Source organism: Lates calcarifer, linkage group LG1, assembly GCF_001640805.2.
Source record: "Lates calcarifer isolate ASB-BC8 linkage group LG1, TLL_Latcal_v3, whole genome shotgun sequence".
Classification (NCBI taxonomy): domain Eukaryota; kingdom Metazoa; phylum Chordata; class Actinopteri; family Centropomidae; genus Lates; species Lates calcarifer.
Genome location: NC_066833.1, coordinates 15,335,607 through 15,355,274, shown reverse-complemented (window position 1 = coordinate 15,355,274; position 19,668 = coordinate 15,335,607). Strand labels below are relative to the sequence as shown.

Here is a 19,668-nt window from a genome sequence, read left to right as displayed (position 1 = left end):
ATACCACGATTTTCTATGTAGCCAACATAATTGATACATATTATTTACTAGCAGCTCATAATGCATCTTTGCAAGCACAATGATTTATTTAACAAGTTATCTGTACATGTAAAGCAGTCAAAAATAAAATGAACGGCCAAGCTTAACTTTTGCAAAACGTTTTTAATTGTTGATGAGTTACATGTGATGCACTTGCCTTGTTTTTTATTGACATCTGGAGGGGGATCACCCCACTTCTAGTTGAGATAGAGACATAATATCAGTAACATTGGCAGTGGGTCAATACAGATGCCTACTTTAGTGTATATCACAACAAGGCTATTTACAGCTTAGTCAAACTTTAATTAAGATAACCAAAGACTTTCTAATAACACAAACAGAAATCCACTTCTTATTCAACTTTAACAGCTACACATTTCAGTTTCATCTGAAACAATGGGCCTGCCCTGTACAATGACAAATAATAAATGAATAGCTGGACCACTCAATGGCTTTAAGGCAAATGAATGTTTGTTTAGGCTTACATGAAAATCAGGCGAAAAGGACAGCCTGTCAGCTACAACCTTTGTACTTTAAGATCCGTGGTAAAGAAGCATGGTGCTGAAGAGGGCATGGTCATACAACTGCTCTGCTTTCACAGACTTCTGGTGCTCCACCTGGCTACCTGCAGTGCTGCTGATCTCAGGTGAGTCACTGTAGATGTGTTGGTCGTGGAGGATTCCTGTTGCTGGGTCATACCCAAATGGAAGCTGTGGTTGACTGAGACCACTTGAGGAAAGACCCTCACAGTGTCTCTCACCTGCCACCAGAAATGAGACAAATAGTCAAAGGGCGTGTAAATAATTAATTTGTGAACATATTCCTGCCTCTGTGAATACAATAAGAGACAAGAGAAGCAAAGAGAAAAAAAAATGGTGGATTGATTTTGTTTTGCACAACTATTGAAAGAGTGCTCATTATGAGCAGCTGGCTACAAAAAAGTGTAGAAGTCATCTTGTGACATTTCAGCACAATAGAAATTAAATGTTCTGCAACGCTTTGGATTACACACCCAAAAAAGTTGATAATTGAATTACAAAATACACTGCTTATGTAACCCAACAAGTGTTGACTTGAGACCTTGTTTTAAATAGGTCATGTCCTGATCTGTGGCTACACTTAGTGCTATGTGACCCAGTGACCCAGTTCTGTTTCCACAGTAATATTTAAGCTGTTGCACTAAATCAAGCAAATCTTAAGTCTCCCAGACACATTGGCATGCCATAATCCAAAACCCAGCACAATGAGCAGGGGTGAGTTTATGCTCATGTTTGTAACCCTTCTTTAACATTAATTTGAAAATTATTCCACACTTTTTGCAGGCTAGGCCAAAAACGCTGTGAGGAAAAGACTTGGCAGAATCAAGAAAACAAAGTCCACCACAGTGAAATTTATAAAATTTTTCAACATTTAATGATTTCACACAATCAAGTACAAAGCTAAACCTGCTCAGTGCTAAGCACTGGATGATCCAAACTGAATGACTGTACACTCAAACCTCCTGGCATGTAAATCAAAATAATCAGACACCACCTTTAACATGGAATTGTGCTACAACATACAGAAAGAAATTCCCTTCCACCAGCTATAAAAGTCAAAATAAAAACATACATTAAGTTATTGTTCTAGCTATTCAATAAAGCTCAAGAAATAAGGCTATTTGCACAGTATAGAAAGCCATGCAAATTTTCTTGAGCAGTACTGTTTATTTTTAACTAATGATTGTAAAATGGCCAAATACCAATTTCAAGATCAGACTGGATTATCATTATTATGTAACATACAGATGTGCAAGCTCTGCTAATTGCTTAAAACTTTGCTAACACATACACAGTACACATTCACCATACTTGAGAATCAGTAAAGCACACAGCCAAAATGAACACAAAGGAAGTATGAGCAGAGAGTAATGACAAAATTCCAAGCCCATGGACCAGTATGTCTCAGTACATAACATCTTCAAACTACAAAAAGCTGCACAGTGAATCGTTTATACTTTACAAGCCACATTCATGTTGGGATATGCTTTGGCATAAGATAATTCTTGAATATAAAACAGCATCAGCTAATGCATGGTGGCAGTTAATATCAGGAAACATTTCCTCATTATTACAGAGTGCTTAGGCACTGTTGTTAGGAACAACATATCCCCAAAGAAAACCTTTAACATTTAGATATTACATTTCATGTGAATGTTCTTCTTTAGCCATCTGTCTTAACAGAACTGTAAGGAAACTTTACTCTTCTTCTGACCTGTTACATGAGCATGTAACAGCTTTAGCCAGTCCAGAATAAAGTAAATAAGTCAAACAGATACTCACTGACATTTCCAGCACAAGGCCAATGAAAACATCTTCAGGTAATCAACAATGTCTCCCCTTTTCCTACACTATAATGGAACAATGCACAATTTGAGGAGCACAGTTAAGACTGATCTGAACCGTGACAAGACTATTTTTTTTTTCCTGATAAAGCCAGAATTGCCCACATTTACACTGGTGATGCAACCGTGTTGAGGGAATGCCTTTAATTTTGTGTTATCTAAGAAGTTATTATATAATTGTGCAAAACAAAACTCACCTTTTAATTACAAACCTAAAAAATAAGGATTACACAACAATTAACTGTATAACTGGACGGATGCATTAAATACAACTGTAAAACAAATACGCCTAAGTACTTCCATCCCAGTATAATTAGGTACATGGACAATTAGAAAATACAGCACACACTCTGCTACACATCTTTCAAATGTACCTTACCAATGCTTACAAATGTTTTCCATTATCCATGTATTATGCAAAAAAAAAGAATTACCTAGCAATACCAAAAAGATATACTGCACAAATAGGAACATTAGAGTGTGTCACTATACACCTCTACAGATAGGCGTAAGAGTTGGTGCAGCGACAAGGGGTCTGCATTGATGCCACAGTGATGACCTCCTGCTCTTTAGTTGCAGGGCTCGACCTGTCCTGTCCCCCCTGGTCCTCACACTGTTCCATGAGCCCCAGCCCTTGTGGTGGTGCAAACCCATTCAGACCAAATGCAAAGGGTCCTGGCCCACCTGAGGTTACAGTTGCTGCCAACTCCATGTTCATGCTCTCCATCTGGGTCTCTCCAGCACCACCCAGTGGCCCATTCCCATTCAACATTTCTGGTGGCATGCCCAGGCCTAAGAGAGAGATCCATACAGAAATAAAGCTATGGCTGACATCTGACAACAACTTTAATTTTCTTGATACATAGCAACAATACAGTGAACCAGTCTGCTGAAGACTATGGCAGACTCTTGTTCCTCCTGGGTCTATTTTAAAGGGATTTATTACTTTAGAAATTAAAATTATGCAGGATTTTCAAAGAACCTTGATAATTACAATTCAAAATTCCCTCTTCTGTTCCTCTTCATTCATTTTTGGGTAACCATGGCTGGCTTCTAAACTTTAAATCACCTGTAATGTATTGTTTTCAGTTGTGAATTGTTGTAGATTCAATATTCTAAGTTGCAACCCAGCTCCCACTTCCTTTAACATAAGAAATTAGCATAAATGAAAACAGTTTGTTTTATAACAAACAAACAAACAAAAAAAACCAACTTCCAGTCAATTTGCAATGATAAAAGGTAACTAGAGTTACATGGAGCGGTGTTTAGTGGGGTTGTCTTAGCTAACAAATATTAGTGTTCAAGCTTGAACATACTGTCATTTTCCTTTCAAAGAAACTTGGAGACATTTAAAAAAGAAAAGAAGCCAAAAACAGATTTGATTAGCTCAGTGACATACCGTTAGGTCTAGCCTTCTTCACTGGGTTTGCTTCCATGCCTTCGAACGACCTCTTTCTGTTGGGCATGCCATTCAAGAAGCTGCGTCCCTGGATGGTAGGGTGAGCATGGCCCCCATTCTGGGTCATGCCATTCAGAAAAGCCCCGTTATGGGACTGAGCCATGTTTTGTTGGAAGTTCTGGGCATTGGAGAGAATCTCAGCGCACTCCTGGAATCCCTGGGCGTGGGCCAGGTCAGCAGCAGTCAGCCCACTGGCATTCCTCATACTGCACAACGGGAAGAGGGAGTGTTACAAACACGCACTGTACGTTTGATTTACACAAATAAAAATAAAAAAAGAACAGACAAAATAAGACAATCCCAAGCGCACACACAGGCACGCACATACAGACTCATTAATCAAATATTCACACACAGACAGACATACAGATGTATAGAAATATCCTGCGCTGCTCTACCCCCTCACATCCTCTTCGTCATCTTCATGAGAGATGACGACTGATCCCTTTTGGATCATTTGGGTCTTCCATAGAACTTAACTCTTGAAACAGTTTCCAAATAATTAGGGAAACGTGTCTGCTGCAACAGGACATGATTAAGACATCTGAAGGTGTGCACCAGATAAATTTAAATTTTTACTTGACACAATCTGACAAACTGTACAGTGTGATTCAATCCAAAGGGGTTCATTTCTGCAGGTGATGTAAAGAACTTGACCAATGTGACATCATGGAGGATTTTGGAAAGGCTCCAAGTTGTGCCATCTCACATTCCTGCTGGTGAAACAGCTCAAGGATTTTTGCAGTCCTGCATCCAAATTCCAGGTAATGGTTCTGACGTTATGCACTGCATAAAAAGAGCGAGTGCTTCTGTGCATATGAACGTATGTGTATATGAAGATGCTGCATGTAAGGAAGAAGGGTTAAGCAACAGAGCCTGGCAAAGAAAGATTGTAGAACTCTTCCAGACAAGCAGACGATTCAAACATTCTTGATCCAAGGGAGACCAGGATGTAACAGACCTCTTCGGAGGGAACACCACAGAAACAACGGTAGGAGGGAGAATGAAAAAGAACTAAATGCAACAAGCGTCAGAAGTCCAGATGTCTTCTCCTGAGAAGGTGGAAAAATCAAGACCCAGTCTTCATCTTGTTTCAAGGATAATGAACGAGAAGAGAAAGACCTGCACTACTATAAGAAGCATTTGTACAACTATTGACACTCAAATCAGAGTCTGTGCAGATACAGTTGTGTTAATCATATCCAGTTACAGCAGGAGTAGGGTGATTTTCTAATTGTAATAATGAATGAGCAAACAGTGCTGTGTCATAGGTTTTCAATGTTCAGACTTTTACATAACAACACTGTATGGAAGCAATGTCACTGAACAATAAAACCATAGCAAATTACTAGTCCTATAAATGCAATTAAAACAGCTGTAGAATAAACTTGTATCTGTCTGTTGTTGCTACAGTTATTTAGTACATGAACTGCTTGATACAAAACAGTCTATTTTCTCCTCCTGCTGTGACATTAAGGTGCAGGAAAGTGTTTGCTGGTCAGCCCCGGAGAAGGACATGGAAAATATCCCACTAACCAATAGATGCCTGTTAGTTTAATGATGAAAATTTCCCCTCCCACTCAGTTGGCCAGTAACAAAACAATACTGCACTTGTTCTGAGCCTAAATGTCATCACACTGCAAAATGAGTTCTCAAAGCGAACAGCCATGTCTTTGTCAAAGAACTGGGACTCTTGGCCTGCACCCAAGCTTGTACTTCTAATTTAAAGGAGAAAAAAAAAGTAAACTTATCTATTAGTACAGAAATAAAAATATACAAGAGAATAAGTAAAGCTTTTCTGGAGTGACATACATAGTGGGTGGTTTACTAACTACAAGATTAAATACTATGTTTTATTCTGTTCTATTTAACTATTTTCTTTTAACTTCCTGAAACCATGTGACATTGACTTCCACACAATGAGGCAGCATCTTCAATACACGGTTTCTGTTTGGTCATTCATTTTGTTCAGCACTTGTTCTTTCTCTGCATTTTTCTCTAAACAATTTTGCAAAAAAGAAACATTTCAACAACTACTGCACATGAAAAACATTTCATAAAGAATTGAAGATTTTAAAAAAACAAACAAAAAAGTAAAAAAAATCACACAATAACTTGTTGAACATTACCCGTCCCCTTCAAAATTAACGCTTCCAAGAGTTTTTTCCAAGCGATTACACTTATACTGAAAACCATTTTGTGATAAGATAGATGGATTGGTCTCACTCACAGGAATAAAAATTCTCATGTTAAAATATCATCACCTGCTGTTTTTAACCCTTAGTCAATTCAACGAGTTAGTATTTAAAAACGTCTTGATCTTTGAACAGAAATACTTCCCCGAATATGGACCAGAGAGGCATCAATAAATAAAAACATTACTGTAAGATATATCAGCTTTAAGGAACTTAGCTGTATTGTTTTATACTTAAAGCAACAATCTGTCACTGTCAGCTACATTTGTTATAATCCTTTCTATGTTAAATGCTACACAGGAAGTCCAGTGGTTAAGTGGTTAAGGAAAAGATCTCATGTTTATTGTCAAATGCTGAAACTTCTTAGCCGTCGTGTTGATTTTCAAATGCTGTAGTTTTACAACAGCAGATATTTGTTGTGTTTTGAATACACAAAAAAGACAGGCAAGACAATCTGAAATAAGACCCACAGTGTCTGCAGGTGTCTGAAAATACACAAAATAACTGAGTTTCTCAGTCCATTTCTTCAGTAAATCCCCAAGTTTCTCCATAATTTTCATCTTATTCCATAGCTTAAGTTCCAACATTAATTTCATCTTTAACCTTGTTTCACTATTAATTTTTCATTGGCCTTCCTCTAACTTTAATTATTAGATGACCCCTACACAACTGAAACACAATAATCCCTTTAAAAATTCAAAGTTATTCCTTCAGTGAGACCTGATATCTACAGTATGCACTGATCCAACAAAATGGATAACTGTAGGTAACACTAATTAACCCAGGTTTACTTTGGAAATTTAAAAAGGAAGCGTTAATTCTTTGTAAATGCCTGGTATGCTTTGCTTTTCCGTCCTAAGCACACAATATGTGTCTTCTCTAACTATCGTCTAACCTTCCAGAGGCAGCCTATTATCATGCTACATGTTGACATGGGACTCACGTGATTAAACCTGTCCATATAAAGGGCTCCTATGGTTAGTTCACAAAATCAAAAACAAAATCATAAAATAAAAACAAAAAAATAGACTAGATACAGGAACAATCATGGATAATAAGCAAAGCATGCAGGTCTAAAACTTTAGTTTTGATTCATAAAAACCTAGCATTAAAACCAATCACCGCAAGAAATACCTCAACAGTTTGCCAGTGTGTAGATAGGAAGCGATAGTGAGAACACTCAATGCCACAACAGTGCGGCTATCCCAGGGAACGGGGCAGACTCAGCAGTGTCTATTCTCCCCCTTTCTAGGATTACTTGAAAAAACCAAGTCATTTCCAATTCAATGGCTGCAAAACATTAAGACGTACGGTTCTGTTTCTGTTAACAGTATAGAAAACTTTTTTTTGTAACTTATTGTCACTTTCATAAAGGAAAAGGTGACAAAGATTAGATGTCATAACAGACTATGATACTGTATAGGGTTAATACTGTGACATACAAAATAAAACATTTCTGTGTATAAAGTAAAAAGTATTTGGTACAGTGAAATGACAGTGAATAACCATTGCAACAGGATGAGTGTTAGCATTAAACAGTTAATAGTTCAGTACATGATGCTATGCAGATCTAACCCATCTCACTCAGCTGCTCTAAGCCTCTGTCTCTGCACTACTCTCATCACCGACAACCTGCTGCTAGCTTTCTAATGGACCACCTTGACACTTTGAAGCTCATGACAAATAGAAAAAAACAACTTTATAATTCTTGTTTAAACAAAATTGTAATATTTGGAAGGATTCAGGAAATTAGAAAAAGGTCATTTCTTTTGTTTTTAATATCTAAGATTGTCTGAACTGATTTAGATCTCATTTACAAATCAAATTATCAGAGCTTTGTTGAGACGGTATTTTCATGACTTTTTGGAGATTTGTATTTAAATCACACAAGGTAAAGTTTAACTAGATTTTTGTCCAATGAAGTTCATTTTTTATGTTTTGTGTATAGAATTTTCCTTTCAGGTATGTAAGGTCTTATTGTTGTAACAGATTTAATTTTGTCTCATGATCATATGAAGAGATAATAAGAGGAAGTGGGCAAATGAAAGAGAAAAAAATTAAGGGTGGGTAAGACCACAAGACTGTTCCGGTCTTACCCGACTTGGATAATTCATGTCTGATACAGTTGTCCCAGTGGAAAGCTGCACTCATTATCTAATGGGACAAAGATATGCATCACATGAGGATGAGGACACCCTTGTCTGTCACTCAACAACATTAATCCCTCTGTCCTGAACCGGGGCTTCGCAGTAGAAGAGATTGCAAGAAAGAAGATTGTTGGCGGGGACGTGTGGTCCGCTGAGGAATTCCTTCAAGTGGTTTCCAACCATGACACCACTGATATGTTAAGAAACTCCAACAATTATGTGCAGCTAATCTTTCACGTAGATGTATGAAAGCCCCTGATGGTGAAAGCTTTAGTTCATATTTTAGGCTATGAAACACATTCAGATATTTCAAAACAGATGAGACATCTGATCCCCGATCTGAACAAGCCCACAGTCAGCCATCAGGTGCTGCTGGCTGATATTCTGATCCTCTGAATTTATCAGCAGCTGCTCAGCCAACTCACTGTGTTGAATCAGTAGCAGAGGCAGATGGCAAGACATGGCTGACTAGCTGTTCTGCCTTATGAATCAAAGATGAATCCATTTAGTGTGATTTCTCCCCACTTCAGCTCTACCTCTTCTTTTTTTCTTCAACAAGCTATGGGCTGAATATGCCAATGCAAAGAAGATCAGGAAAAGTCCCGGTGGCCAAGTGTTTTTGAATGATGTTCTAAGGATACAGAAGGTACGAGGTAGCGTAAAGTGTTTGAACCAAAGAGCAAAGGACGAGGGTGTTTTACTCCAGAATCGTCACAGAGGAAGTCAACAAGCTGAGCCTTTAGCAGAGGATATTTCAAGAACAGAAAAATCTGTGGTAACAAGGATTCAATTACTACACATAATTCAGTGACCATATCATTAATGTGATGCTGCAAATTCTGCATATATGAAGCAATAAATACAGTAATACCACTGTTAAAGGTAATGTACGGATTTTAATTAAACATGACCAGGTTCTACTTTTAGAATCCAAATAATGGATCGAGAACTATAAATAGGAATACTTTACAGGAGTTTATCTTCTGAAATACTGGAGGAAAAAAGACTCCATTAGTGTATTTGTGCATGTTTGCCAGTGAGTCAGCCACAGTGTACGCCAGAATACTTTATACCTGGCGGTCACCCAAATTACAAACAGAGAGAAAGTCTTTGCCAAAAAAGCCTTATTTCCTTTGGAGCATTATTTATTATAACACAAAGGTTTCCACTGTTCATTGTTTTCTGATTTTTGTGGTGGACGGCAGCCCAGAACGTCCTGGATGTGTGACAACAGGGGGCTTGAAACTGTCAAGAGATGAAAGAAGCTGCCATAAACTTATGGCCAGAAAAATGACAAGAGATCTTAAGAGGGAAAAATTGAGAACATGTGGGTGTCCACTAAAATGTTCATGTTACCTTGAAAAAGGACATTCCTAAAATCTGATCCAGGTTTTAACCTGAAATGAAGGAAAGACTCCCAAGGAAAAAAATATTCATGAAGCTGAAATAAACCATAATTTATTACATATATTGATCTGCTGAAATATTACAACAATTTAAGAATGTGTTAAAACTGCTTAAAAGTTAAATCTAAAGACTTGTTAATGTTTTTCTGCATTTGTCTTGCATTTATGCTTCTACTAAAAACTTAAAACGTGACATAGACCTGTATTTAGGATTATGCTTGGTTATATTTACAGACTATTTCTTCATTACTTATTGTTTAGTAATTACTTTAAATGTATTATTTTTCATAAACGTCAAATGTGCACAAGATGTTAATTTAGTGATATCCCATTGTATTTTTTCATTTAAAAATACCTAAGAAAATATTATATCTCCACATCACATATATTCATTCTAGTGGTTATGTTTTTATAGGCTCTTTATTTCATTTAAATTTAAAAAACTTAAAAAAAGTTTTTAAAAAATTAAGTCATATTTGGCTCTCAAATTACTTGAGGCTTTGGGTATTTTATTTGATCTTTTTTGTTTCAACTTATGAATAGGGTAATGTAACGTTATTTGTAACATACATTTGACACCAATTCAATTTTGAAGTTAGGTCTATAGTTGTTTTGTCATGAGCCTCGTTCTCACCTGTGTGCCTTAGTTTCCCTCCCAGTTGTGCTCCACTACATTTCTGTGTCATAACTGAGAAAAATTAACTTGATAATAAGCTAAACTAAACACAATATCTATCATCTGCAGGGAGAAAAAATCACATATCATTTTCATCATAAATATTACTCATCAGCTGATAACCAAATGCACATTACATGACATCACCAAGAAACTGAACATTAATGGAAAACATGTCTGCACAAAAGCATTGCATTTAATTTGCTGAAACAGCCAAAGCAACCAGGAGTTTCATAAACTTTGAAAAAAATAAGCTTCACCTAAGAGTAAAAAGCAAATCACCCTGGTCTCATAGTCTGATTGACTGAGCTGCCAGGATCAACCTTCATCCATAAAATAATTTCTTTTTTGCATTTTTAGTTGTCTGTTGTCCTTAGGGGACCTGAAGTCTCTGAAACTATGAGGAACAGATTATACATTTATGCTTTAACAACCTTGAAAAGGGTGTGTAAGCATTGTTTGCATTCCTTTTTGAAGCCAGAGGTCACTAGAGGCCCAAAGTAAACAGTCCTCGTGTCAGATTTTATTTGATATGTCAAATACAAAAGCCTTTTCCTTTCATCCAAACATATGCCTAATAGCTAAAACTAACAGCCAATATTTCACCATGACAAACCTACTTAACTCTTTTCACTGATATTATTTGATGAGCTCAGATTTATTTCACCACATAATTACCATTTTCTCTGATGACAGCATAAAAACATACAAAAGCTACACACAATAAACTGTGTAAACTCACTGGTTGTTTTGGGTTCCTGTACTTCAATGGGATCCGAAAGAAAAGGCATGTTGCAAAAAATGAAACTGCAAGTAAAGCATTAATAGTTTTCCTGAGAAGGATCAATTGTTCAATGTACCACCTAAACATTCTAAATTTGTCATTAAAATGTGCTGAAGCTTTTAATGTCTTAGTGTCTCTGCATTTAAACAGTACACTTCATTACTCTCACTAAACCAAACACACCCTGATTAATTACACTATGATGAAGTATGAGTAACAAGCAGCACAAAGAGCAATGTTTACACACTTGCAACAGGACTCTGGCAATAGGTAAATTAAGTGCTTAGTTCACTGAGTTGACTGACATGATCACTGACACTACATGATCTATAGGAAATAATGACTATGAGCCGTTAACACGATCGTGTGTAATTGTTTCACCTCCCTGCAGGTCTTGGTTCTAAATTTAGAAAACAGGAAAGATGGGTTTTTGTCTTTTATGCCTTTGTTCATGCCTCAGTTGCACTGACTATAACAAAATGTTTTCTATAAATGGAATAATCCTGACAAAGCACAACAGCGGCTTCCAACTGTAAAGGTGTGGCTGAGCATTACAAGTGAGGCAGATTATTTTGTCCTCTTCTTAAAATACCACTGAGAAACAGGGTGGTCTGAGCTGGTTAAATTCATAATTTAAGATCTATTAGCTCACAATTCACATTTACTTATTTTTATCTTATCGTCTTTTACAAAGAGTTTGTTGTATTCTTGAAATCGTGTTCTAAAAAAGGTAAGAATAACCACAGCAAAAATAGTCTCTATAAAACTGGGAAATCTGATCCTGCAGTCTCTAGTTTTGTATGATCTATACAGTTTCATTCTGTGCAACAAAAATACAATCTTTTCTTCCTGACAGTAAAAAGGTTCAGAAAAAGAGCCAATGTGCATTTGGTCATCCAGTCAAGCTGTGTATGTAAGACACTAACCAAAACAAATGTTAACAAAGAAAACCACACTCTAGATTTAACAAAGATCATGCAATATGGCCTACTGGGCTAAAAAAAACAGTTTATCAACCTTTACATTAAGTTGTCCTCATGTTTGTGTAATAATCATGCTGGATTTACAGGCATTAAAATCAAAGGTGCCGTGTTAAGTTAATTATCAACTTTTATTAAGATGCAGTTCTTCTTCAAATTGCAAAGGTAATATAAAGGTGTCTGCTGAAAGTAAATGAAAGGAACTTATGAAATTATTCTTTATGAATTCATTATATCTGTGGCTAACATTATTACACACAGAGGGCAACTTAATGTGAATTGTTGCAATGATAAACAACAATTTCAAGGATTAACAAATGTATCACATTTTCAAGGGAGCACCATCAATTCTTTTAATATCTAACAAAGCAACTCACAATCAAACTGTTTAGAGCTGAAGTAGTTTAACAATTAACAGTTTATTTTCTCTTGCAACAACAGTTTATCATTTTGCAACAGAAACTGTCACAAGCAAACTAAAACTTTCTAGTTAAAATTTCTTGACAGTTGCATTATTGTTGGCTTGTTACTTAAAAGGTGCTGGTAGATGTAAATGTTTCCCCCAGTTTTCTGGTGTACAGTTTTACCACCAGAATAAACATAGTGGCAGGACACGGTGGAGTTTACTGTATGGATCTTTAAAGGACTAATTCTGTACTCAATTTGATTTTTTGTAGAAATGTACAGTATGTATACCGTCTTTGACAACATCACCAGGTTTGTTTACAGTGATGTGGAGGACACAGCTTAAATTGATTTATGGTTAAGTCACCATATTTAGAGCAGCTTCTTTCTGGCTGGATATGTGTGAGATAGCCATTGTATCACAAATATAATGTTACAAATTACTTAAAAGTTACATTTGAAACAGTTTAACATGTTAAAGTTAATTAGCAGATTCTATGACTTTCTTATTTGCAAGATTTTGGAATCTGCATACAGATCCTGCATTCAAATTTCATTGCTGCTCTGATTTGAGTTTGGTGGTGATCCCTTGTAAAGGTGTAACTGAGTAGTTGGATAGTACAGAGGAAAAAGAAATGTGGCCACAGGATCTGATCACAGGACTTACTCAGCTTTCGCTCCCTGAATCAAGAGAGCGCTGATACACTCCAGACTGCCCGCACGAGCAGCCTTGTGGATGGGCGTCTCACCCACATAGTCCTGAGTAACAAAAAAGAAAGCAGTTACACACACAGAAAAGCCTGACTATGTCATGAACAAGAACAGTAGTAAGAACCAAAACCCTTCTGTTTCATACACTAAATATATACGTGATTACGTTTTTTAATTAAATATACCCGCCCTTACTGCCTCCTTCTGCATATCCAAGGTTAGAAAAACAGACTCTAGGAATGATATCAGGGTGTAACTCTGCAGGGAAGAGCCTGACCTTTTCATCCAGACTTCACCACCACCCACACACATTTACAGTTACACATTAGTAAGAGTGCAGATGGAGGAGAGAGAAAAAAAAAACATACACCAAGAAGGCAGCCTCTAACCACAATGCAATGTGGGTGTGCTCAGATACCATGCTGCTCTACTCTGTCTAAACAACAGCCAGGTCAAAATCTTATAAATCCAAAAGAGGGAAGCTCACAAATCCTAGAATTTCCCCAGGTGCTTATTTTAACATATGCTGAGCAAATTCAAAGCCAATAGTTAGTAATGTGTCTCATGATGACGACAACATGTTATGTCATTGTGACCTACTAATCTGATTTCTCTCAACAGTGCAGTGCAGCATAAAATATAGCCCCGGAGCCGGAGTCTGTGCATGAGAATACATGAAGAGGCAAAAACATGACAGATAAAAAACATAGCAGTCAGTACAAATGTGACAGACACGCATAATCTGAATATAGGTCACATGGAGGAGTAAGCAGTGACAATACACTGCGATGGTCGTGACCCCCAGTTAGAGTGATCCTCCTTGATGGGATCAGTCTGAGCTCACAGCTCTGCTCTTTTTACTCACGCATTAGTGCGGCTGCCTCTGCCAATATACATTTGATTTTTTGTTTAAATGTAAAAGTGATTTGTTGTTAAATGCTGAATCACATATAACACTGTAATGTGCTTTTCTCCTTGGAGTATAGTGAGTTTACTTTTTGAAAGATTGTGTTTACATGAGTCTCTCTGGGAAATATCAACAGGGAACATTCCTGCAAACTTTCCTGAATTGTCCGGTGATTTTCAAAGCACCAACTTGAACTATTTAATTCTGAAGTGCATAACTGTGCAAGCCACGTGTTGAGTGTGCACCTGATGCCATACCTGTCTGTTAATGTCTGCACCAGCTTGGAGTAGCCATAACAAGCACTCAGGGTGGCCCCCAAATGCTGCAATGTGAGTGGGCGTCTGTGCAAACCTGGAGGTCACCGCATTCACACCACAGCCCACCTGTACCAGACGCGTCACACAATCCAACTGTGTAGAAACAAGGACAATGCATGGAAAGTCAGGCGGATTATAACATACGTGCAGTGATTCATTCATTGTTTTCAAGGAAGACACTAGGCAGGTAGAGACAAGTACAGTCCAATGGCTATTAAGAACAAATATGCAACACTGAACAGTCTCTCAGCCTCAGTCTAAAAGGTTTTGCTTTGGGCATGCGTCCAAGTTTTGTGCAAACTGTAGGCCTGCCCTTTCCAAGGTGTAGTTAGAGTAAAACAAATCTTAGCACAAGCATGTATTTCTGTTGCAGCTCCTTAGAAATGAGTTATTAATGTTTACAGTTGACTTGGAGATTTCTCTCAGTCAGGCATGTTTTCAATATAAAGCTTAGAGCGATACATACAAGTAATTTCTGACCATTACTTCAGCTTTGTGGCCATATTCCCCCTACTTTTGAATTATTGTAGGATTAAGTGTTCAGTATTTCCGGTGACATTATGTTTAAATTTCTTAAAATAACTGCCTTTAATGTTTCTCGTAGCCGTATCTTTGTCAACGTCTCGTCTAACGGCCATTAAGTTAATGTTAACAATTTACCGCTGCACGTTTTGTTGCAAGATCTATATACATCTAACATATATTGAATAACAGCGTATTATCTTAAGGAAAATCCGTTGACCAGAGAGCAGTATTGATTTAACGTTAGATAGTCCATTGTCTCACTCCAGTTAACGATGGCTGCTGTTTAGTCTCATCAGCTAACAGTTAACATCAGGAAATGGCCGAGACGAGGCTCATGTCGGAGAGCGCTGGGGCGCATTCAGGATTCGGTTTCACCACATATATTCCTACAACAGAATTTGTTGTTAAAACATTAATCTGGATGGGCTACCTTTCCGAAATGAGCGGCCCAATGTATTGGCGTCCAGCCGTAGAAGGTGTCCTCCACGGTGAGGTCAGCCGGGTTTGAGGCGCACTGAAGGAGGGAGCACAAGGCACCGACATCTCCATCCCTGCACGCCCGATGGAGAGGGAAGCGGCTGTTTAAGACCTCCTCACTTGAAAATCCAGACTCCACTCCCACCGACATTGTTACAAAACGGAGCCAAATGACCAACGACAACTGACTACTTTTGAACAGACAACAAAATGAGTAGCGAACGTTGGAATCTGGTCGCTGATGGGGTGCCTGTGTGTCAGGACACGCGCCACCCTGACTGGTGTGTCTTTCTGCCTGACAACACAAAGCACACAGGGCAGAGCACGCGCCGAAGTGAAACTTGAGAAACGCCGAATGAGCTGCAAACTCCGGACTGGATTTCACGCTCCAGACTGCTCTCCTCCTGCTCTATATCCGGGGGTTAATGCTGCCCCAAAATGACAACCCAGACCACTTTTACAGATTACCAGGCTTAGTCCTCACCATATAAATAACAGCATTAGAAACCTAAATAGAGTTAAAATGTAGGTGGGGACAGACTGACCCTCCTAGTTAAGACCGTTCAGTACTCGACTGGACTGCACTGGACTGGATATGGCTGCTGCTGATCAACAGACTGGCAGCACTCCACACTTCCAAAAAGTAGTGATGTTTCTTTTGATTGTTTTCAAGTGATCTTTGATTGGCACAAAGGGAACCGATGAAAGCTTTTCTTTTTTATCATTAAGCCCAATTTTCACTCCATGCCCTGAATCCACTGCCCGTTTTACACGAGACACATGCAGCCATGCAGCCATAAAAGTTAAGACGTGCTAAGGAAAAAAACTTAAAAACGCAGCAGCTTTTGGATGCACCTCAGGAATAAAAGCAAAGATAAAGCAGTGATATAAAGCAGAGTGATATGACTTACTTACTCAAAGGCACCACCTAGTGGCGAGAGCCGTCACAAATATAATGAACTCTGCCGCCAGAGATTTTATTATTTTCTATTTTATATTATCACCAGTACATTTGGAGTATAAAAATTGCCTGCATAAAAAAGATAATAATGAGGAATTGCAAATTAACATATTAGCTGATTAGGCACAATATTCTAATAATTCTGATATTTACGTGTAGAAATTCCATGTGTAATCCTTCCTCTTACATTTTTTTTTGGATATATATAAAATCTCACTGTGTCTGCTGTTTTACTCTAATTTTAGATTCAATCAACCATTACAACTCGGCTTCATATTGAACACCATTCTCACTGGGAGAATAGAAAATACATAAAAAGGTAGGACTGACAGAATGAAATTACTATCTCATAACTTAAACTTAGCCTGTATCTTTTATTATTATGAGAGAGTTAGATAGTTTCCATTGAGTTCAGCTTTTAAAGTTGGTGTCATCTGGAGTTAATAATCCATTTACAGACTCATCTCAGTGACACTTTTTTTTTCATCTTCTTTGCCACTAGATGGGAGTATACAACAAGTGTTGGACAAACACAAACAAGGCTCTGACAAGTGTCAACAGTGTAATCATTATTTTTCATAAAGTTAGCTTGTTTATATGTTAAAAAAAAACACTTAACATCACACGAGAGTTATCTTTGACACATAGCAAACCATTTTTTAGATCCATACCTGTTTATGTGTATGTTACTTCCGTACACTAGAGGGAGATATTGACCACAGCAGGTCACCTCCACTGGATGACGTAGTGCTGATGTCTCTCCATAAAAAGCCATTTTTATAGGTCAATATCAATCTGCATCACTTCAGCTCAGATCACCCTGGGTCAGTCCAGGAGAAGCCTCAGATCCAGATCTGGGTTGAATTCTTCAGCTAAACAGACAAAGAAAACAGACGTCATTATAATGACACTTCCAGCAAACAGAAGAGCAACAACAACAATTATTACTGATGATGATGATGATTATTATTATTATTATTATCAAAATATACTAGAGATATTCAGTACTCAGAATGGCTCATTTAAAAAAATAATGTGTATCATATTACAGGATTAGCTGGTAAAAGTGGGGAAACATTTTAATTACTTCATATACTTCTGAGTAACTTAATCTATAGTAATATATCATAGTTTGTGAATTAATTTTATATTTTTTGTACTGATGATTCTTTGATGATTTTGATGATTTATTGATGATTTTGTGCTAATGTTGTATTATTTTTGAATCTGCAAAGTGTCTTAAGTGTCTAGTGATTAAAGTCCTCAAATAAATCAAATAAACATGATGGAGTAATGTACATTATTTGGGTTAATGTACTTAGCAACTTTCCACTAATGAGTGGAGGTATTTCATATATGCAGAGGCAGGTATGTTGGAAAGGTTTTTTGTCCTGCTCTCTTAACGCCATCCATCAACCATCCATCCATTTTTACAAGACAGTTTATCATGTGAAGTCTATCCCAGCATGCACTGGGTGAGCTCCAGATCTGTTTTCTGTTACGAGAAAGGGTTTGGAGCGAAGAGAATTTTAATGAACCTCGGTGAAGTGCGTCATCCTGGTATCACTATGATAATATCATGCTCCTCACTAGCAAACCATTGTGCATGCTCTCATCACCTTCACCTCTATTGTGAAGTGATGTATCCATGGCAGTATTTATGGATCTGGACAGCAAATAGTATTAAATAACACAGCGGTATGCAGAAATGTTTTGAGCAGGAGGGGATAAACCGATAAACTGGTGTTGCACATATATGACAGGAATATGTCACTTATTGCAACACTGAAGAACATTTTCCACTCATACTGTGTAAAAATACACCATTTTTTTTTTTTTTTTCAAATGTTCCTGCAGCACCAACAATTTTAAAGAGTTACGTATGATCAACTCAGTATCATTTTAAAGGAGTGTGCCACTGATTTAGCATTGCACTCCTACAGTCTAACACTGTCAGTATGATAATGGATCACAGAGGACAACTGGTTTAGCATGGTAAACATTTGACACAGTATAACTTTTTTTGTGTGTGATCATTTGGAAGTTTTAGTAGCGATAACCTAGTTTTTACTTGGTTTTGATATTATTTATGTAATGGATTTGATATTTCGCATTCGCAGCTTTCATTTGAATCCTTGTCTCATCAAAGGCACAATAGTCTCTGTTACTGTCATGGAGGGGGCCTCTATGGAAATACATGATGTCAGCTTTTAGTGTTTTTATCCTGTGTCATGTCAGTTTTACACTCAACACCTTGGTATTATTTTGTTTATATTTTGTATTTGGCAACAAAATGCAAATTGAGACGACAGTACTGTGTTTGCTATCACCTGGGCCCAGTATATTAAGATTAGTGATTACCATAGGAACAGCGACAGTCAGTTTTCAGAAACCATTTTCTTAGATCTAGAACTTTTTCCTTAGTTCTGACTTTTATATATTGTCACAAGAATGCTAAGGTATTAATAGTACTGCTTAAAAAAATAGATTCTACTTTTTGATATCTTAATATCAGTGGTCAAACAAATGCAATGAGCCTGAAGCCTGATGGTCCAATGGATTCACTAAGATTTGTGGATTCACTGGGTGGAAAATAGTTAAAAAGAATGGAGTTCAGCTTTGGTGAACCTTGGTTGTAAACTGTCTTGACTGTGTTGACCTTTGAGCTGTTGTAGCCTGTAAGCTGTGTGTTGCCAACAGAGACATGGTTTACAGTGTAGCCACTATCATCAAGTTTCTACAACAGCACAGATTAATGCTGCTGCGCCACTTTCTGATGTGACCAGGCTTCCAAGATAAAATTAACATTGCAAAGACAACAAATACAATGCCACAATGCAATAAGAATACAAGATTCACTGTATTGGCTGATGCATTTTGTGTTGACAGTAATAGGTGAGCCAAACAAGCAAATATATTATTAATATAATATATTATTGTTTTTTATTTTTGGCAGCTTAATCCAATCACCAAAGAACAGGGTTTGAATTTCTGAGAGCAAAAGATCAGGTAAAAGTCACAAACAGAGCTTTCTCTGAGTTGTATTTCTACCTTTTGATCATTTTGTCTGCTGAGTGTCATGTGACACCATGCTGATCTTTAAAAAGAGAGGAGGTGGTGTGTTACGTCACCATAGTAGAAAAAAGAAAAAGAAAATTCACAGAAGCCTTTTTGTGGATGAATCACATTAACTTCTGTTGAGTGTCAAGTTATTCTAATGAGCTCTCTCTCTGACTCTTCATGCGTCACTCCAGTGTGATTTTATGGACCTGCTGCCAGGTCCTGTGCCTTGATCT

General features: G+C 37.4%; 1 protein-coding gene across 1 annotated transcript; it reads right to left on the bottom strand.

Annotated features, from left to right (window-relative positions):
* Window positions 1-142: 142 nt before the first annotated feature.
* Window positions 143-15,727, bottom strand: ankrd10b (ankyrin repeat domain 10b). Its single transcript, XM_051070720.1, has 6 exons — window positions 15,365-15,727; window positions 14,350-14,502; window positions 13,142-13,233; window positions 3,822-4,087; window positions 3,107-3,214; window positions 143-799 (listed from the first exon to the last, which is right to left on the bottom strand). Exons 1-6 carry the CDS (start codon window positions 15,560-15,562, stop codon window positions 573-575), a joined length of 1,044 nt encoding a protein of 347 aa, XP_050926677.1. The 5' UTR covers window positions 15,563-15,727; the 3' UTR covers window positions 143-572.
* Window positions 15,728-19,668: the final 3,941 nt, after the last annotated feature.